General features: G+C 41.5%; 1 protein-coding gene across 4 annotated transcripts; it reads left to right on the top strand.

The window, feature by feature from the left end:
• The first annotated feature begins 475 nt into the window (after positions 1-475).
• Positions 476-21,404, top strand: rxrba (retinoid x receptor, beta a). Of its 4 annotated transcripts, XM_010748828.3 has the most exons (13): positions 477-754; positions 1,441-1,591; positions 3,124-3,359; positions 3,691-3,844; positions 3,996-4,175; positions 5,854-5,874; positions 7,851-8,011; positions 8,429-8,558; positions 8,756-8,888; positions 12,077-12,112; positions 14,215-14,306; positions 14,448-14,553; positions 15,109-21,404. In XM_010748828.3, exons 2-13 carry the CDS (start codon positions 1,576-1,578, stop codon positions 15,254-15,256), a joined length of 1,413 nt encoding a protein of 470 aa, XP_010747130.1. In that variant the 5' UTR covers positions 477-754; positions 1,441-1,575; the 3' UTR covers positions 15,257-21,404. The 4 variants fall into 4 exon arrangements, with proteins under 4 accessions (XP_010747132.1, XP_010747130.1, XP_010747131.1 ...); XM_010748830.3 differs by lacking the exon at positions 12,077-12,112 and having other exon boundaries at positions 476-754; positions 15,109-15,256; XM_010748829.3 differs by lacking the exon at positions 5,854-5,874 and having other exon boundaries at positions 15,109-15,256.
• The last annotated feature ends 509 nt before the right edge of the window (positions 21,405-21,913 follow it).

Genomic DNA, 21,913 nt, shown 5'->3' with positions numbered 1-21,913 from the left:
TGTGCACTCTGCACTCTTGCACTAATGTATTGCTGATTGAAATGTACAGAAACACTTCTATGGTCTATGATCTATGTTTATTGTTGTACCTGTCTTGTTTAGCTCTTATTGTCCCTGTTTTTAATTTCTGACGTCCTGAAACTTGATCATGGTACCGTGTGAGCGACAAAAACATGGAGACAAATCCACATAAAGCTGATTCTGATTCTCATATCCGGCTTTTGTTTGATATTGCAGTAAAATGTGAAAAGATAAGCTGTTATGTGGTATATTTAATGCACAGCAAACTACATTGTGCAGTGATAATACATGCATAGATAAATATTTGCAGAACTGATTTGAAAGCAGAAGTTGAAGACATGAAATCATCATGCATCATTGTCACACTGGCTTGTTTTCACTAATGAAGCAGTGCCCGACAATAACCTCTGCAGCTGAACTTGTCTTGACCTCTTGACCTCTCTTGCTGGATGTGTCTCCCTCACTCAGTGACATGTGAGGCGCGACATGACCACACGACCCTTCCCCTGCCTCAAACGCACACAAACACAAAGCAAGGCTGCGGTGTTTTGCAGCGTGTCTGAGCCAGTGTTGAGCTGTGAGGCAGCAGCTAAGCCAAATCCTCCACCATCATCATGTTTTCATCCGTGCAGGGGGAGGGAGGGCTGGCTACGAGGCAGAGCGGGGGGAGACACAGACACACACGGGGCCTAGCCGCCACATCTTTCATGCGAAGAAGCTGTGCCGCAAAACCGTCAGTACCCCGCATTTATTCGCACTGTTTACAAACTGTGACTGGTGTAGTTGTTGCAGGATGACCCGGAGCTGAGCTGCCCGGGCCGGGCCGGTTTGTTCCGGTTCTCCCGCTCTCCGACGAGCTGGCTAAACGCAGCTAGCTTGTAGCGCTTAGCTTGTTTTGCCAACCTAACGCCGGACATGGCACGATTCAAACCAAACCCAGCGCCGGGGAGCTGCTCGCTGTCACCGTCAGCTTCACGTGTGTAATAACGGGTCGGTTTATGTCGGTGGAGGTGAGCTAACTCGCTCGGTTCACGGCGGGCACGGACGGTTTCTGCCGTTAGCTGCTAACGTTAGCCAGTTTACGAGCTATGCGGAGCTAACGTTAGCATCCGTGTGTCTGTGTTTATCCGAACAGAACCGAGACCACACGGTTATTGTTTGGCATCAACGTGCTTTTTATTATTTATTAATCAGCAGTGTACTGTATCCGGACGGTGCATCAGCTGAGCAGCTGCCTGCTGTTGCATTAACGCCCCAAAGAAATGTATAAAAAGGACAAATGTTATTATCAACACGCAGGAGTGCAGCTCGGAACATCGCAGTGTGCTGTGTGTTACTGGTTTTATGTCACTAAACTTGTTATTATGCCACACGGTGCTCTGATGCGCAGCTCTCTCTCTCTTGTGCTGGATTTTTCAGACCCGTTTTTGGTTTCCCCAAACAACTCCGGCCCGGGCCTCAGTCCGCGGTCTAGAGTTTGATATCGGGCTGTTTCAGACGGAAGCACGTCGGCGTGTCGCTGCCAGACAAGCCCCTGAGCCCCCAGACACCACCATGGGAGACAGCAGAGGTGAGAGAATAACTAATAATCTGTAATCTGAACTGTTTACCATGTAATCTGACACATTTTGTCAGGCCCATGAAATATATAAAGTCAAACAGAACTGAGAGAATATTTAAGTTTTCTCAAACAGATGTGTGACAGCTGATTTATAACCCCCCTGTCAATCATCTGAAGTTAAGGTCAGCTGTCTAAGTGACACTAGATTTAAAATGATGCTTGCTCTTTGAAGATCAACAATCTATAGTCATAATGTTTCCAACTGTCTTTAATGGTCTTTATTAAGAAAACATTGCTGTGCTTTAAGAAAAGTATAGAGTTCACTTTTTGGCCCGGTGTTTATTTTCCCTTCACACAAAACACCTCACGGTAACATGAGCGCGTTGTATCAATGGCACCAGTAGACTTTGAACCTTTATTCCTACCACAGGGAAGTTGGTGCCATACTCAACTTGTTCAGGTACACACGTTTTCTCCACACATCTTGCCGTGTATCTCAGAGACAGTATTCCTTTACTAGTGCTTATTCAGAGCGAATGGTGAAATAAATGACAGAGGTGGAGTTGTAGGAAATTGATTGAGACTTGTGAGGTGGAAGTACCTTAAATTAGAAATGGTAGAATTGTAGCTTGAGTACTCGTCTCCATGGACTGCGTAGGTGATGTGATGTGTGAGCGTATGATTGGTTGATTTCTTTCCAATGTGTTTGAGGCAAGAAAAATAGATTAGATCAGACGACAAACATCAAGTACACAGCCTGGAGCAGTGAAAATGCAGCACACAGCCAGCTGCAGAAGAAACTGCCAACTGAATACAAACCACAGCATAGACAGAAAATAAATAAATAAAACAACTGGCATCATAAAAATCTCAAGCAATTGAAGGATGATGGTGGATTAGTAAAATCAGCAATATCCCCGCTTTAAAGGTTTGCCATTAGATCCAAGTACAGGAGGGGAAACAATGAGTCAAAATCTCATTTATCAACATGACGTTCAAGTTTCTGATTTCATGTTTCAATAGATCTGAAGTAAAAAGGGAAAACAATCCACCGGATTCAGATCACAGAGGCAAAAAAGTCTGCCACCACACACCAGTTACAATCGCTTAGCAAAAGAAGTTGTCAAAATTTCTAGCATGCCATTTTTGTTGTTTTCATCTAAAATACATTCAACTTAGTGCAAATATGCAACATTCGATTGACATCACTGGAATATGACCCCATGACCTCAGAGGCCCCTGAGCAACAACATTCCTCTAGTTAAAAATCAAGCAGACAGTTGCAAAAAAGATTGGGAATTATTACCAAATGATTGGTTGTATATCAGCTTTAAAATGTGCCAGACCATTATTAATATTATTATTATTATTATTATTGTTATTGTTATTGTTATTATTATTGTTATTGTTATTATTATGTTCACAGCTGATATTTCTTTGATAAACTACATTTGTGCAACTATGAGACTAAATTAAAATGGCCCTGTTCCACATTATTTTACTAATGTGTGTTATTTTCCCCTCTTGCCGTCTGTTATCAGATTCCCGCAGCCCAGACAGTTCGTCTGTGTCCTCCCCTCCATCGGGCCAACGCTCGCCTCCGCTGGTTCCCTCAGCTGCAGCTTCCATGACCTCCCTGCCACCCATCACCACCACCGGGGTCAACAGTCCTATCAGTAGCATCGGCTCCCCCTTCTCTGTCATCAGCTCTTCGCTGGGCTCACCATGTCTACCTGGCACACCATCGGTGGGTTACGGCCCCATTAGCAGTCCGCAGGTAAGTGAGGACTCACTCCCCTCCAATCACACAACTCAGCTGCAGAGACAGACACGGGCGTTATCTGGTGTTATCTTAAAAATGTGAACACACCTGCATTTTCTTTCCTTACCAGTTTGTCAAAGAGTGATATCAGAGATGAGACAGGGCTGAGAGAGAAACAATGGCTACGAGCTTGACTCTCACTGTGACCTTGTGTTTTTTTGTGTGGTTTTGCTAACACTGTTATTTATGTGCTTTGCATTCTTGCAGAAGAAGAGGGAGAATCATGAAATTCATCTTCAACCTTGTCATCATTGTATTTACCCTGTCTCCTCTGCTGTCCTTTCAGATTAACTCAACAGTGTCCATGTCAGGGCTCCATGCAGTGAGCAGCTCCGATGATGTGAAACCTCCGTTGGGCTTGAAGCAGCTGTCGCCTCACAGCCCGGGGCCGATGCTTTCCCAGAAACGCCTTTGTTCCATCTGTGGAGACAGATCCTCTGGTGACAAGACACCTTCAATACAACTCATATTTTCTGTGCCTTGCTTAGAACAGTGTAAACAATCCTGAGATCCTTTTAAAATGTCATCCTTGAAACAAATAGTCGTCTCACTTCTTTGGCTCTTTCCCTCTCTGCTCCCCACACCCTCCAGGTAAACACTACGGCGTCTACAGCTGTGAGGGCTGTAAAGGCTTCTTCAAGAGGACCGTGCGCAAAGACCTGACCTACACCTGTCGGGACAATAAAGACTGTATGGTGGATAAAAGACAGAGGAACCGCTGCCAGTACTGCCGATACCAGAAGTGCCTGGCCATGGGCATGAAGAGAGAAGGTGAGCATGCAGGGGCACTTCAGCACACCCTGTATATGGCTGGCTCTCAGCCCTTTCTGCTCCCTAAAAAAGAGACCATCTTACCTTTTCATACACACAATTCTAGGTTTAAATGCACAAAAGCATTGACACACAAATGGTGATTAAACTTTGGTTTTAAAGGTTTTAGCTGATACATTATTTGTTGATGACTATTTAACTGGCATAGAAAGAGGTCAATCATTGGTAGAAGTTGTGGTATATTTATTAGAGATAGACGCATAAGCTTTTGATTTAAGTTTGGAGCAACACCTATAATGAGATGTCTGCTCCAAATCTGGTTTCAACAGTGTCCGACAGTATTTGTGGTTTCTGTTTCTGGAGCTGGAAAAAAATAGTCTTGTTTAAAAGTGGCATTTTGGTGTGTTGGACTGACGCTAATAATAAAGAGCTCATTCCTCATACTCGTCAAAAGAAAATCTAAAGTTTTGCCAGCTTCACTTTTGGCTGAAAAGCTCCTGTACACACACTGGCTGTCTCCCAGCTCAACAGCTGCCTCGTTCAAACTCAACACTTCAGTCCTGGACATGTCGTTAAGGGTCTTCCTTTCCAAAGCTCGCTCCAGATGCATTTGATAAATGACGACCTTCTTTTGCCCAAAACTAGAGGACGCAATTAGGGTATACTTTCAGCTCTCGATGTTCTATAATACACTGAAAGCCATTCAGTTATAAACGACCTGAAGGTATTCCACAGACTTTTTTGGGACATTTAAGAGGTTATTTTTGCTCTTTATTGGTTAAAAATCTAAATCAGCAGTGACAATAAACCATGAAATAATCGAAGCAGGTTAAATACTTTTTGTAGGCGCTGTGTCTTGGTTTGTTAGGGCAATCCTTGTGGATTATTGGTCTGGAACCATCAGGTAACTCATATTTACCAGTTGTTTGTCTTCAGGTGGCTCTCAGTCCCTGGTCAATATATCAGATGATTTGTACCATTGGAAATGCAGAAACTTATTATTAGTTAATACTTTCATCATGATAGAGCTCCTTTTTTAATCGTTTAATGCTCAAAGTGCTTTATGTTAAGAAGGACACCGTTACAAACTGCCACTGATCTGTATACTGCGTTGTACGCAGTCACGTTAGATCCACTTTAAGCCCGTCGGTCTGAGATTATCTGCTGCTAAGTCTCTCCCGAGTTGAGCAGTGTAGGTAAGAGCTAACTGTACTGCCTACTGTGCTTTGTCATATTAGATTAGGCCTGAATTCCCCAGCACACTACAATGCTTCTTTTATCATAATGTGATCATAACTTGCTGACATGTGCGGTCACTGTTGTTATTGATCGCTGCTGTCATGGAGCATTAAGTTAAAGCAGATGAAAGGAACACTGAAGAAAGCTGCTTTCTGTGGCAGGTCATTTCTACTGTAATTTAAATGACATCTCGCACCTGATCTATAATTAGAAGTAAGTTCATCAGTAAATGATGGTATCAGTGTTGATATTTTTCCTGTGCATTTTCACTAAGAGAGCTTTAGTAATATTTGTTCAATAGGGAATAGAAAGAACGAGTACAGAGTGGTAGAGAGGGGGATGGGGGTGGGTAAGCCTTGTAAACACTAACCCCCTTTCCCCCTCTCTTCCTCTTTTTGTTTCCTCTCGTTCTCTCTCTCCCCCCTCCCTCCTTCTGTAGTGGCCAAGATGAACGACAGATGTAAGGAGAAGAGGGAGGGAGGGGTGTGTGTCTGTGTCTGTATGAGTGAGCAAGAAGCAGAGAGATATTACATTGCATATCTATGAGAAGGAGCTAGTTTTTCCATAGTTGGTTGCCAGTGCTCAGAGGTGGACCAGTGCCAGCCTTGAGTCACTAACCCATGTTTTTTTAACCTTTATAGATCCAGGGAAAGTTTGCTGAGTATGCACACTCCTTTTAATCATCATCCTAATTTACTCTGTAAGTTACTTGTTTATTCCCACCTGGGTGCTGCCCAGTAAGGTCACGGTTAGCCACAGTCCTGTTCAGGAACATTTCATTTCTTTATAATGGTACTTTGATGCTTTTAATAGAGGAAGGATAGTTGTTTGTTGAATTCTCCGCTCAGATTTTTAAGCCAGCCTTGGCTTCCAAAGTGTCAGTTTTCCATCACAAGCCCAGTCTTCAAAATTCATAGCCACTGGTGCGCCTCTTTTTCTGTATCAAATACAAACATAATGAGCAATGCGGAACAAAGGTGATATCAAATAGATTCAAATATATTTTTTCAGCTTTTCAAAGCCCTTGATTTGACATGAAGTGCACATACTAGGGTTCAAACTTAAAGAAACTTATTTAATCTGTTGTCAGATGTGTTCATGATCAATATTTCATTTAGGAAAGAATACACAATCTTTGATTTTCCTTTACAAATGCTTCTTTAAGCGATTACTGCACACTATGTAAGCAGCATGATGTATTTAAAAGTAACAATATCATTTAAAAAATGGTCAAAATAATAAAAACAGTAATAGAAAATAATTAATTTACAAATCTTTCTTGAAAATGTCAATTCACTGAGACTGTTGGTTAATACAGTGCTGTTTGTACATGTTTGGACAGTGGCATTCTCTGTTGTTTGACACAGCTATCAGCTTGGATGATTCGCTTTTGTATTTGGTTGACGGTGTAGGACTCTGCTTTTTTTTTATTTTATTCAGATCTCGACAAATTTAGGACAGAGGAGCAAGCCAGGCACATAATCTCAGTCTGTGTCTACTGATGTCTGTCGGTGGTAGACTTTTGACTGGTCTGCAAAAATATTAAACATGATGACAAAAAGTGGAAAAATGCAGTGCAATTGTATAGCTGTATTCAGTGGATTTACAGACAGTTACATGAACCTGATCGTTGTTGCATTTCTGAAATAACTTGATTTCTTAAGTTTAATAAAAAAGGGGAATCCTAGTTTCCTTAATCTGGGTAAGAGATTAAGAGAAACCTTGTTACCATGGGAAAAACACATAATGCAAATCTGGACCAAATGTCTTTTTGTTGTAATTCCCTCCTGAATGTCACTTTAACTATTAGTTAATAACTTATGTTGTATATGTTTCATATGGTCCCTTTGTGCTTAGGTAGAGGGCCTGAAAGAAGTATGAAAGGCAGTATGAGAGACTTTAAATTTATCATGAATTGTACATATCTGTGTCTCTTTTCTTTCCCACTGTTTTGCACATTTTTCACTTTTTTTTTTTTTGGTCTTTTGTATCTTTCCCGATTCGTTTTGCTTCTTTTTTTGTGTGCCAACCTCTTCCCACACAAACCTTTGTCCCTCCTTCTCGTCATTGTCCACACATTTTCTGTTCATTCTTCTCTCACTTCATCCGTTCTCCTGTCTGGTGCCACATCTGTCTGTCATTTCTTTTTCCACCACCTTTCATTCTCTTTCTTTTGCTGTCTTCTTCTTCTTAATCTTTAATTATGTCTTATGTTCTCTACCATTGCCTGCCTGCCCAAACCCTTTACTTTTCTATCTTTGTCCTTTCCTTTGCTCTACCACCTTTTCTGCTCTTCCATCTTTTTATATTTAACTCCTTTCACCCATACTTTAAACTTTCTGCTCTTCCTGCTGTTTCTCCCTTCCTCTCCTCTCTTGTCCTTCATTGTTTTCTTCTGTGCTCCCTTCTGTCCACCCCAATCCCCACATCCTACAGCTGTTCAAGAAGAGCGGCAGAGGAACAAGGAACGAGAAGGCGAGGTCGAGTCAACAAGTGCGGTTAACGAGGAGATGCCAGTGGAGAAGATTTTGGAAGCGGAGATGGCCGTAGAACAGAAGACGGAGCTTCATGCGGATGGAAGTTCAGGCGGCAGCTCTGTGAGTAGTCTGGATGGTGGAAATTAACCACAAACTGTTCCTTTGAGGTGCTTTGTGTAACATTTGAAATTATTACCAAATTAAGTTTGAGATCACTTGACGCTTGAGTTTTGGAAGTGAAATTCTTTTCCATTCTTGCTTGAGATAAGATTTCAGTTGCTCAGCAGTCCAGAGTTTTCATTCGGTGGCAGGTCTGGATTGGATATTATGGATTGTAGATGATGAAATCCCTAAATTCATTGCAGTTATACTTTGAAAAACCTTGTCTCATGCTTACTTTTGAACAACTAGTGAATGATCAGTGTGAACATTAAGAATTTGTACTGCATCAAGTTGAATTGGATTCCCAAATCATCCCTTAATCATTGTTAATTGAATAAATAATTACCAATAATCATCTAAATCTGCTCTTTTCAGCCCAATGACCCCGTCACCAACATTTGTCAGGCAGCAGACAAGCAGCTCTTCACCCTGGTGGAGTGGGCCAAGAGGATCCCTCACTTTTCTGAGCTGCCCCTGGACGACCAGGTCATCCTGCTACGTGCAGGTACTCTTTGACTTGAGAAGTTTGAATGAATCCGTATTGATTCTGCTGATAGGTCGCCCCTGCACTTCTTAGTTACAGCCAGTATCACGTCCCAGTATAATGAGTTTGTGCTTTTTTTTTTCTGCGTCATGCAAATGCAGTTAAACATCACTTTATATTTACTAGAAATATTAAGATACCAACTCCAATACCAACAGGCTGGAACGAACTCCTGATTGCATCGTTTTCCCATCGCTCCATTTCGGTGAAGGACGGCATTTTACTGGCCACTGGCCTTCATGTCCACAGGAACAGTGCTCACAGTGCAGGTGTTGGAGCCATCTTCGACAGGTAATGCTCAGCTGCATATATGCACAAACAGTATCACTCTGACGGACATACCACTATTAGTGAGTTCCCCAGCATTCAGAAGTTTGAGTGGCTGACTCAGCTGGAGAGGATATGCCACCATGAAACATGTTCACTGGAGAGTTTCAGCATTATGTGACTTAAGTAGTTTTTCAGAAAAGCTGCTGCTTAGCCAGGAAAAAAAATCCACAGTCCCATCTTGAATTAACCACGTCAGTTCTGACAGCTAAACGAAGAAAGAAAGAACACTCGCCTGTGTTTATCCACATGGATTTCTATGGCCCTGATGATTTACACTCATTTTTTATATTAAAGATTTATATATTGTTCAGGTGTAGCTGCATTAGTACCTGGGGTAAAAGTTTATCATATTGTGTCTTCATCTCTGGTTGGCTGCAGCTGCTGTGTTCTGCATTGGCTGTGATTGGCTGAAAAACTTCGCTTCTTTACTACTGCCTGTAGGGTGACACAGCACATGCATAGGGAGGCTGGTGACTAACGCTTGCCCATAGAGATGCATGCGCGCACAACACATGCACACACACACACACACTCAGTGGCAAAGCACCTATCGCAGCATTTGATAACATGATAATGGCTGGCTAAATACTAACGTGAATATATAATAAGAACGTCCCTTAAAACACAAAAAGCATTAAAGCAATCGTACATCCCATTGTGCATAAACGTTGTAGAGGCCATCGGTTTGTATTTTTTTTTTCTGCTGATCACAGAACAATTGTTTGCAGGCATATATAAGTTAATAGTCACATTAATAAAGAAATATTAGTGTGATTTCTACAGATGTATGAGTGGTGGCCACAGATCCACAGCTCAGACTCATTTCTAACATTTTTGTTAGTGTGAGATCCTGAAACACGTATTTCATGATCACTGGAAAACAAACAGAATTACAGTCATGGCCTCTCCAGCCTTCTGCAGTATGTATCAACCATCAGTGGTTTTAATGTTGTTTTTGACATGACCAATAATGAGATAGCAAACTAAATTAATTAGATTAAGACGTGGCATTTATTATGCTGTGATAAATGCTACCTCATGTCATAATGGGATGTTATTGCATTATTCAGGGGAACATTACATCAACAGGTTTTAAAACATTTTGAGTTCAAGTTTTCTCTGCTCATTACATTATCACCTGAAATAAACACCTCAATGACCTTCATGTAAAGCCCGAACTACATCACAACGTGTCAGTGCACTGTTAATTACACAGTAATTACATTGTTATAAAGGGTTACCTACAATCAAGTCAGGTTTAAGGCAAGCTAACTGGGCTAATGGCAAACGGCTCAATGATTTTCTTCTGATACTTTTTCTCAGAGCACCGCTCTCTTCTAGCGGCAGGCTTTTGTTTCAGCTTCGCATCAGCATCTGTTTGAAGCTACTCAATCATATTTTGTATGTAAATGATAAAATATCAGAATGTCATTTCTGGGTCACACATTACTTAGAGGTATAAAACTTAGAGAAATCTATAATTATATTCAAGGTAATGGTGCGTTTTGTTTAGTCGCCTGTCCGGGGACAGAAACGCAGAAAAAGACAGAATGTGTCAGAGAGTGAGGAAGAAATTCTGTGAACGTGACGTGAATAAAACGTCGTCTATGAACATTTTCATTGGCAAAAATGGTTCTTTAACAGTAAAGACGACGACTCTCATTACCCCTAACTACTTTGTGACGTCACCAAACTAGGGCTTTTGCAATTGTTTGGATGTGAGAGACCTCAAAGTGGCAGAAATTACATACTGTGCGTTTAACAAATCCATGGAAACACAACAGCTTTTACAGAAAGCACAACAACACAGCAGAAAAACATTTCACAACACAAATTGACAAAATAGCACAGACACAGAATTTCAGAAAAGTCAGCATTTCACAAGCTGGAAAGGGAAGGTACCGACTATTTTGTCTTTCCAAGTCCAAATCCCTGAACGAAGGACGTGTGACGACCTGTAACAGGTGCACACAGACACACCTGCTGCGTCTACGTACGAGCCGTCCAATCAGTGGCGAGAATGACAAAGATAGTGGGCACCTCACTTTCCAGATTTGTTGTGTTTTCTGAAATGTTGTGCTTTCTGTTTTGTTGATTTATGAGTTGTTGATTTCTGTTTTGTTTTTTGTGTTTATAATTTGTTTTCTTAAATGTTGTATTTTGCACTTAGGGCCTATATTTGTCACACAGCAGACTCAGTTCAGTGAAACCTGCTTAAAGTCCAACTGAAATCATCCCTTTGTGTAGTATTAGTCATTTCTATTATAAAGAGAAATTAAAAAAGGGATTGGCTTCTTTTTTATCTCAGTCAGCTGTAGGGGTGTGTCGATATCTGTGTTTGATTGACAGCAGCTGCCAGTGTGTCGATGTTACACTGTAACAAAGTAAAGACTGTAACAGAAAGACTACACTAGCATGCAAAGCCGTGCTCGGACTACAAGACCTTTCGATTGATTTACCTCAAATTCACAAAATGCAAAACTCCTGTAGTCTGTGCCTGGTTTAACTGGACTGTAATGATGTTTGCAAGTATGTGTACATGCTGTTTAATGTGCAGAAGCTGAGCAACTAATTAGCCTCTAAACTGACATTAGCAGTTAAAGTTGGTTTGGTCGCTCCTTCAACAAACTGAGCGCCATTATGAAACCCAAAAATGAGAACACAAGGCAGGTGTAGTAAATATGTCCCATGAAGCAGACAAACAATACAATTTAATTTCAGTTGGACTTCAAGTTACTTTTTATAATTCAATGGCGTTTAGCTAAGAATACCTATTAAATGTTGAGGGTTAATAGTTTTTCACTTATAAACAGTTTCATGTGTACTAATGGTTTTCTGCTGCAATGCATATGATTTATCATAACCTCCTCTCTGCTTATTTCAATACATGTGAATATAGTGTTACTTTATATAAGACTATAGCATCTGGATAAGACAAACTTGAAGTCCAGACACAAACATGTGAGCAATCCCTGTGCAGACTGTTCTGCAACAGTTTTAAACGTATCAGAAACCAGTTTGTAACACACTGTGAACTGTCAGCACTGAATATCTGTACAGCTGAAGGGCTCAGAAAAAAAAGACAATTCTGTAATAACAATGTAACTGTGTAATGACATTGTAATAACACATTGTGATTGAATACACAGGGCGCACAATGCCGAGGTTGGGGCCATATTTGACAGGTAATTACGCCACTACACAAACACTTTTCTTAAACCCCTCCTCTTGAGCCAACATTAAAACAAACACAGATCCAAACTAAAAGGTTGATGCTTTTAGGCCTTTCTGCAGCTTTGCAGAAGCCAGATGATATTATCGAGAACAAAGTCCACTGAGAAGCGTTTGACCGGATCATTCAGACAAAAAGTAGTACTGCATCTTCTGCCCACTGTCAAACCATAATGACCCAATCAGAAGGTGTGGGCTGGCTTTGTGAAGCTAGCTTTCACAGGGCATTATTGGTGGGATGTGGTCGTATGACGAAGTAATGTATTACTCCAGTGCAGAACACTCTTTTACACAGGTCAGTTAGGTTTTAGATGCTCTAATTTACGACTCAGCCTTTTGGTGTTGTTGGCCCTCTTCAGTGATGGGAAAAGTTCATTTTATTAGTGAGACACACTGCGTACCGATAATCACTCCAACTTTTCCTCCACATTTTCAACTAAATATAAATAAAACATTTATTCATTGTGCTGAGTGTGTATAAAAAGCCTTGATTTGCTGGGCTTGGGCAGCGTCTGTTAAAATGAGTCCATGTCATTAAAAGCAGATGTCTATCCCTGATGATGGATGTGTAGCAAGTAAACTGTCCCTAGTGGCCATCACATCTTTCCCTTCATCCTTCACCCGCTGGTCTGCATAGTCCTCTCCTCTTTCTTCCAAGCCATATTCCCAGCAGAGAGCAGAAGTAGTTAAGATGCTCCTATGGCCCACCACCAAGCCTCTTAAGTCCAAGCTGACATCCTGTGTATTACTGCATTACACTTCTAATGAAGCATGATAACTCCTTTTGATTGACAATGTATTGATGTGTTGGTAAGTTGGTTGGATAAACTTTTAGTATTTTATTTTTGCCATGATTAGTTTTAGTTTTGGTAACACTTTATTTGGATATGCTGCCTACACATAGTTTAAAGAGTGGTTGTAACATTTCAGCTGTTTTTCTTTGGCTCCAGATGTTTAACAGATTATCTAGTATATGTGAAACTTCATGAACATATCCTAACCACGATGTTTTTTGTGCCTAAACCTAACCAAACCTTTTAACCACAATGGTGTAATATCACAAAACAGCTCTTGAATCTCAACTAATAAGCTGTTGAAATGTTACAAATACTCCTGCCTGCGAACCGTCTGAATAAAGTGTTACCTTTGTTTCTACTGGTTGCATGCTTTGTCCTTGAATGACAGGACACCTGTCTTCTTTAGCTTTCAGGATTTGTGAAGCAGTTTTAATAATGTTAAAGTATACCATCCAAAATCATTAAGCCTCTCTTCATTCTTGCGTCAACACCACAAATCTCAAGTAAAACGATTTGTTAGAGATACATGTGGATACAGTAGGTTTTGAATCCCTGAGTTAGATTAAACAAAGCATTAAACGTTATCAAAAATCATTGAATTTGGGATCTTTATTACTTTCTGTATGTGAGAACAGTTGTCTAAAATATGAGTGTGTGTGTAAGGGCTTTAGCCCTTGAACCCTGACTGACTGTCATTGGGTGAGGGCAAGATAAAACAGTGAAACAGAGACCATGTGGAAAAAGAGAAAATCTGAAAACCAAACAGGAAACCACAAAGTCTCCAGCCATGGCAGATTCGACCTTTGTCAGTCACTTTCACAACAGCTTTCACACATCTGCCAAGCACAGCTAATATTAAGTACGGGAAAGACAAGCAACCACTGAAGCAGGAGAAAACCCAGATCAGCCACAGCCAGAACTCGCCACCATTTGCAGTTTGCCACTTTGGCCAGTTTTAACTAGTGTTTTTTCTCCCCCCTGCAGAGCCAGCAGTTCAGCCAAGTATTTTGAACGTAAAGTCATTATGCCGTTAATAACAATGTGATTATTGAGTCTGTTCCCTCCGTGTTGTTCTTACCCTCTTATTCCCTCCCTTTCTTCTTCTTGTTGTATTGCTTTCCCGCTCTCTTTTTTCTCATCTTCCTCTTCTGTTGCCTTTTTCTGGGATACTTCTCTCTTTTCTATTCTGGCATTGTCCTCCTGTTTCTGCTGCAAATCTCTCCTCTCCTCTCCTCTCCTCTCCTCTCCTCTCTCTGCAGGGTTTTGACAGAGCTTGTAAGCAAGATGAGAGACATGCAAATGGACAAGACAGAGCTGGGCTGCCTTCGAGCCATCATCCTCTTCAACCCAGGTACCCACACAGGTGGAACGGTGAAAATCGTGGAAAATGTCACTGGAGACAAATTGATTCATTTTGAAATGAGAAACATGTGACATGTAAATGCAAAACAAAATTTGCATTAATGTCAATGTTGCCTTTTTCCACCTGAAGATGCCAAGGGTTTGTCCAACCCCAGTGAGGTGGAGCTCCTGAGAGAGAGGGTGTATGCATCTCTCGAGTCTTACTGCAAACAGAAATACCCCGATCAGCAGGGCAGGTAGGCTGTAACACGGGTAATGTCATTGTTTGTGACGGGTGATGCTGCTGCTCAGATATATCAGTATAGATAATATTCATCTCAGCACCGTTAACATGTCACTGCAGCACAGAGCAGCTGGCTGAATGCTGAATATGATGCACTGGTTAGAATGTCTGTTCTATTAAGGCGTAAATCTGCCTCGAGGAACTCTTGCATAGCTAAAAATAATGTGTCACTGGACTCTCGACTAAAATGACATTTGTTACAAGCCATAACTACTGCTGCTGCATAGCAGCTTTAGTCGACACACCAAGCATGAATGAATCTTTACTGTTAGATATTAGATAGTGTGATGTTTAGTGTGCATTTTGTGACGTGTCCAACCCACTCGACTTCACTACCTGCTGCCCTTAGTTCCGCACTAGTAAGTCACATCTCTGCATTTCCCAGAATGCACTCTAACAACAATCTGAGAATTATATTTCCACATATTTTTCTCTGAATTCTTTTCAGTTCACATTGTTCATCATTTCTCACCCTGCTGTCCTTCTCATTCTCACCTCCGTCATCCAGGTTTGCAAAGCTCCTCCTCCGGCTCCCAGCACTGCGCTCCATCGGTCTAAAGTGCCTGGAGCACCTGTTCTTCTTTAAACTGATTGGGGACACGCCCATTGACACCTTCCTGATGGAGATGCTAGAAGCGCCTCACCAGCTCACCTAGAAGAGCCAGGTTCGGTCCGGTCAGGATCCGATGTGCACCAGGATTACCAACACGTCACGCCGTGTTGGGTCGTTGGCTCTTCTCGTTGGGCCTCACTTAACTGCAGCACCTGCGGGCTTTAATGTACCGGCTGTACACTTGTACACACACATACACAAAACACACACATATTCCCTGTCATCGACTAATTATCTTCACACATGCAGATCTTACTTGGATACATGACTTGACGACATAACTAATACACAGATAATATGGCTCTGAATGAACAATATGCTAACACACACACACACACACTATCACCAACTTTTCCCGTATTCAGTTTTCCACCGTTGGGGTTATGACTCAAGGAATATTATCCCCTTTTTATCACACATATACAGTAAATGTCTTAATTTTAAGTTAGCCTTCAGTTTTCACATCTTCATCTCACAGTGGGTTTTTGCTTCTGCGTAACTGGTAAACCTCCCCTGTTTTTACCTGGGTTACTTTGTTACACTTCTAGCTCCACCTCTGTATACTATATCCATCACTAGCCGGTTAGTTGTTCATGTATGGTTTTAGCTTAAAATCAGGTGCGTAGCATTTCAATCAACTGTCCACTGTCAAACAAATTCACTTCTTATTTGTCAGGAGGTGTCCGATAATGGACAGGCAGACACCCTCCCAGTGAGTTCATCCAAGCTCAGAAACATTGAAATATTTTATGCTTTTTCTTTTTTTTTTTTTGAATATTCATGCTGAAACTTGTTAGAGTTTCAATTTTGAAGTACTGTACTCATGAAATGAGAGCTTTTTCCAAGGCATTGAAATCCAGGAAAAGGGGGGTGGGAGCACTTTGTTAGACAGACAAACTTTGTCCCTCCCACCCTGATGCGCACAGCGGGCTTTGTAAGACAAGAAGAATGACTTGAATTTATTTTCTTTTTGTTTGTTTGTTTCCTAGTTTTGATTTTATCCTTTTCTCTACTTTGGCAGTTGGTTGGCATTTTAAACAGCTTGAGGCTCACAGGAAGTACAGCTTTGTGTGAGACAAAATCGTATTTGTTAGTCTTTTATCTCCCCTTTTCCCCGGATCCTCCCTTTGCTGGTGGTCATTTATGCACTTTTGTGAGTTGTAACTGTGTAAATGTTCCCGTTTCCTAGAAATGACCATCTATTCTCAGACACCTAAGATGACCTTGAAGGTACTATGTGTAGGGTTTTCTCATTATTGCATCAATGCCAAGTCAGATGTGATGACTTGTTATAGAACTTATAGCTAAAGCTAAATAATTGGCCACTTCCTGCGCAGATGATAACCAGGTTTGGGAATTCGTACTAACTACCAGTCAAATGGTTGAAAATGTTAGCTAGCGTCAGGTATATTAGTCTGTCCTAACGCCCAGTCCAGCTGAAAGTCCATCATTCTTCATAGGTTGCTCTTTATTCCAAGAATCTTCCTTGTATCATCTGTCCATTCATGGCAAGAGAAAGCAATGCTGTGCTCTTTGAACAATTCTGCGTATCATTAGTCAGCCTCTGTCCAAGGTGTGCGCCTATTGTTCAGTGAGACAGTTGGATAAATAAATAAGTATGATGTTTGACTCATCCACCCAGCAGCTAGAGTATTGAAGTGTCCTTGTACGAGATACTTGCGTGTTTTGTATCGAAGATGCTGCACTCTGTCGCCTCCGTAAAAAGAGGTGTGAAAAGCTGACTTTGTGTGCAACACACACAAAACATCAGCAGCAGACGGGTAAAGGAAAGATCAGGTGAATTTTTCTGACAGAGGCAATAATGCAACATTTAATTTCACCTGGTGGTCAATCAGTACACAATTTGGCTTATCTGCAATACCTTTGCAGCCCACTGCTCACGGATGGATGACTGGCTGTGGATATAGATGTTTGAATCACAAAGGACCTCTTGTGTGTCATGTTACTGTAAAGCAATAATGAAAAAGGTTAGTGCTATATAATGGAAATCCTACACCTACTACCTGCTGCTTTGGAAACTTTATTCAGTGTGTATTGGCTCAATGCTTGCCACTTTTGTACAGTAGATGTAAATAATAAAAAAAAAACAACACATGCAGAAACACAGGCCTGTTCACACTCACGTGAATGTGAAATACGAACACAATTTAAAAGCTCTATTTTTTGCTGTTGAATCAACATTCGACTTGTAATAACATCACCATGAAATTGTTATTGAGCCCAGGGCCAAACCACACCTCACTGCTGCTTTTGCACCAACTTCTGCCAATGTTTCCTGTTGTTCTTGTTAATTGATTGGCTGGATTTCATTGACAATGGCACTTGACATTTACTGTGATTGAAATTTGTGGGCAACTGAATCTGAGTATTGCAGTGAAAAGTCAAATGCAGCTACCGCATTATCAGGAGATATACAGTAAACTATGAATTAAACCGTCTACACGTGCTCAAAGGTGAGCAATACTGGGTACACATAAAGATTTATTACCATTTTGTTAGTAAAGTATTTAAAAGAGTGTTGGCGTTGTGGGTATATTTAGCCACAGTTAATAGAAATTAGAAACGTACATTTTGCAGTATCATTCTACAGGGAAGAGGTACAGCTGTCCTCCACCAGGTGCTAAATAACTAACATGGTCTTTTAGTTTAAGACTTGCACATTTTCATCAATGCAAACACAGTATGCAAGTACACAGACAAATCATAAAGCCATTCTCCACTCTTTGAACAGGTCTGCTTAAAGTGTAGATTTCTCTCTCCCAACATTTTTTTTTCTTTTTGTTACTTTATGACCCCAAACTTTGTCGCAGACTCCCAACTATAGAACATGAACACCAGCTGTGCTCGTACATTCTGGCTGTGACTGATAAGTCTCTGTACTCTACCAGACACAGCCAGTGTCTTTTGTATTTTAGAAAGCAGTTCGGCTGGTGAAAGACGTGAAAGTAGCTGTTAAATATTTGGGCTACTTTGACCAGAATGAGCAATGTGCTTCCTGCCCTGCAGATAGTCCAAATACTTCTTCTCAGAGAGGATCCTTAGCCTCCCCCATGTGATGTGGACTTGGAGGCTGGCAGTTAGATAACCTGTAAAACAGGTGGTTTTGTTTAACATGTCAGTAAGTTGGTCTAACCTTAGAGTTATGTGTTGTTTCACTTTTTTTTTTCCTCCATCCATACGTACGTACAGCCAAGTCAACAAAGTAGTCTCCAGATGTCCGTTCATTTCCTACGTGCAGAGAGGAGTCAGCCTCTTGTGCACCACTGCCTTATCATTTTGAAGTTTGTTTGAAAAGAAAAGCAAGGTGGTGACAAACCAGCATCTGCTCGCATTCGTGTACTGTGGTGCCGTAGGGTCTCAGTGCTTTGGTGGCATCGGTTGGTTCAGACGAGCTAACACTAGCAGTCTGAGTTTTGAGACTTGAGTTTGGATTTTTAGGCCACCGGGCTTTGAGATCTTTGATCTGGTTTAGAGCTCAGCTATCCTAAAACAGTTGGCTGACTAAGGTGTGTGCTTTTGTGATTAATCTCATCTTCTGTTAGATTGACAACTTTCTCTGCAGGATTTTATTTTTTGGGGGGGCTTCCTCTGTTGAATGTTTAAGTCTGCTGCTACTGCATCATGTTTATAGCCGGGGATGGGAATGATACAGTGACATTAAAAATACTCGTCAAGTTCACATCGGACTGAGCAAATGTTGATGATTCATCAAAAAGTCAAAATATGCAACTTCTTCATATTCATATTGTGGTAACATTGTTGTCATGCAATATGTGCATCGTCTTTCTGGCATTCATAAATCTAAGCTTAGTCTGTTACATCAGTTCATATTAATTGGCAGAGAAATGATTCAGACTTCCCATCCCTCCATATAACAGCACTGCATTTAAGTTCTGCTATGCCATTTCTATATTTCTTTACATTTTACTCCGAGCTTAGGTCATTCAGAGGACGATAAACAGTAAACAAATAAAAGCTATACAGTCAGTGCAGGTTCTGTATGCTAGGCCACTTTATGCTTTGCTGAGCAGGTAGACTGTTTTAGCAAGAGCTGGTGGTTCGGTAGTTCAGTTTATGTTTTATTTTTATTTTTAGCATTTGTCATAGAGTATGTGTGGCCACATGTGTATGCTTTTATGCACATGTGTATGGAATCTGTCTGCAGCTACGCCTTTTGACTGGCAGATACTATAGCTTTGGCTGTGATGTGCTGAGCGCTGTTAAAATTGGATTTGTTGAGCAAAATAATGAAAGGATGCACAGAGGAAAAGGAACCAAGCTGGAGGGGTGATTAACTGGCGCTTGTTGACCTGATGCTTTATCAACACAACCCAGCCTCCTCCCTTCCTTCACTTTGCCCTGTCTCCACTGCTTTACTTTAAACTTAACAAATGCTTATTCACTCGCCCGCGTGGGCTGAAAATTACTGGGCTTTGCATTGGAATGGACTTGTAAAATAAACCTATGATTCTTGGATTCTTGGTTTGAAAAGGATGTGAAGCTTTTCGTGGGACAAGCATTGGAGAGCTGTAAGGAAGGGATTCAGTGCCGTGTGTCCCTCTTTGCTTACTTTACTTGACGGCAGAACAGCGACGATCTGCAGTCACCATGGGAGACCGCTGGATCGCACCGCACTGCCCACAAATGTTTGTCGTTGCAACCGTGTGCACTCAAGGCAGACGCATGCTGTGACCTTTTGACTGTGTAGCAGTATTGTTGTCGCCATCTTTGTTACATTTTGAAATTACTCGCTTTTTTGAAAATAAAGACATTGATGACATATGCTTTTTTCGAAATGGATCGCAGGCTGTGACTGAAGAATTGATCATCGTATATAGATAAGATATCAAGGCGGCATTTTTACCTATTGACACAGGCCCCCTGGAGCCAAGGCCCATCCAGTTATGATCAATGAGGCAGTGTGTGCTATGCAGCCTTGAAACCACCACCCTCACTGGTTTATTTATCACTGCCAAGCTGTTTGCGGATGTGGCCGTTGAAATGCAGGGCCACTCAGTCCCTTGTGCTTGTTTTTCATGTATGTTGTGATTATTGCGCAGCGCACTAAAGAGTGTGCGCTAACCGTGGCCTGTGTAGTGCATACTAAAGAGGGGCCCTAATAGGAATGGAATGACAGCTCGTGTGGAGAGGGGAGGACTGGTCACTGGAGGGAGAAGTAGACCAGTGTGTGGTCCCCTCTGGGTGCTCAAGCTGTGCATTGGTGCTTTTTATAGGGCCCCCCCTCCCCGCTTGAAAACGTCTGCTTTGGTTTCCAAGACACAGGGAAATGCATATATGAGTGAAATGCAAATAAGGAATGAACTAACAGGGCTAGTCTAGCCTAGCACCAGACCTGCTATTCTTCAATTGGATGTTTTCTGCAACCGGGTCCACTGTTGGTCCACCTGTTTTTTTGTGTGTTTACAGTACTGAGTCATGTGTGGCTGTAGCTGGATACTACCAGCAATAAAAAAACAAAACCTTCAGAATCTGTTTCAGATTGTAAGGAGGGGAAACTGTGGCTCTAATTGTAGATGCACAGTGCAAAGGCCACTAAAAATCCACAGGTCTGGTTTGCAGGAGACACCTCTGAGCAGGACCTGGTTACATTGAATGAACTTGATGGGAGGGATCAACTGAATATGATGCTCTCTTTGAGGAGGAGGTGGTTGTCGGGGTTTTTTAAAAGTCAGAGAGTAGGTGGGGAGAAAAGAAGGGCAGGGACTTAAAGAACTCTGATCAGGTCTTCACTTGTCGATCGAGAAGAAAAAACAGAAAACCTATTTTCCAGTAGATCTAGAATCTTCCTTAAGTGTTTACTCTTCACCATAAAAAAAAAAATTCACACACTGTTTCTTTGTCTGGTTTCCTGTCTCCCTCTTCTCCGACTATGCTCTTCATCTTTTGTTTATTACAAAGTATTAAACAAATACAAGAACTGTAAAATCCGATTGGAATCTGTCACTCTTATTTTTATTTTCTCTCTTTCTCTCGTGTCTGTTCTTTCTCCTGTTTGTATCCTATTCCATCGTACATGTGGAGCTGATTGACTATTGTGTGCTTTGGGGATTGAAAGAAGAAAAAAAAATATGAATAATTTTTTCAGTCATTAATTCTGAATCTTGTTTCTGTTTGTTGTATCATGTCCGAGTAAAGGTTTTAATACTGTACATGAAGTGTTTTTCATTTATTTAAAAAACAAAAAGCATTTTGTTATTAAACAAAGTTGTTCCAAATAATTTCAAATTGCATAAATGAAGTCATGACACGGATGTGTGGGTTTTAAACCGCACTCACTTCCTTTTGGCGGCACATAAACGCCCACTCACTGTCCATGAAATACAACGTCCCAGCTCAGCTCGCACTGTGTTGTGGAGAAATGATGGTTCGCTCTTCAGTCCAGCAGGACCCCAGGGCCCCGGGTGACCGCTGGCACCGCACTCCCATCGTTCAACCTCTAGAGGGAGCACTGACCTCTTGTCCTGTCCAAGTTTCAACAACCGTGGTCTCCTGTCGCTCCACCAACTCCCACCTCATCCCTCAGTGAAACTGTCCTGCGTTGCCTCCCCGCCTACTTCACACACCTTGGCCAATAAGGAAGCAGCAGAACTGAGATCACTTTTTTATAGGTGCCTATCACCCTGCACTGGTCTCTGTTTGCCCTGCTACATATTTAAAT

This window comes from Larimichthys crocea, chromosome XIII, assembly GCF_000972845.2.
Source record: "Larimichthys crocea isolate SSNF chromosome XIII, L_crocea_2.0, whole genome shotgun sequence".
In the NCBI taxonomy this organism is placed as follows: domain Eukaryota; kingdom Metazoa; phylum Chordata; class Actinopteri; family Sciaenidae; genus Larimichthys; species Larimichthys crocea.
This window is presented reverse-complemented; position numbering and strand designations above follow the sequence as displayed.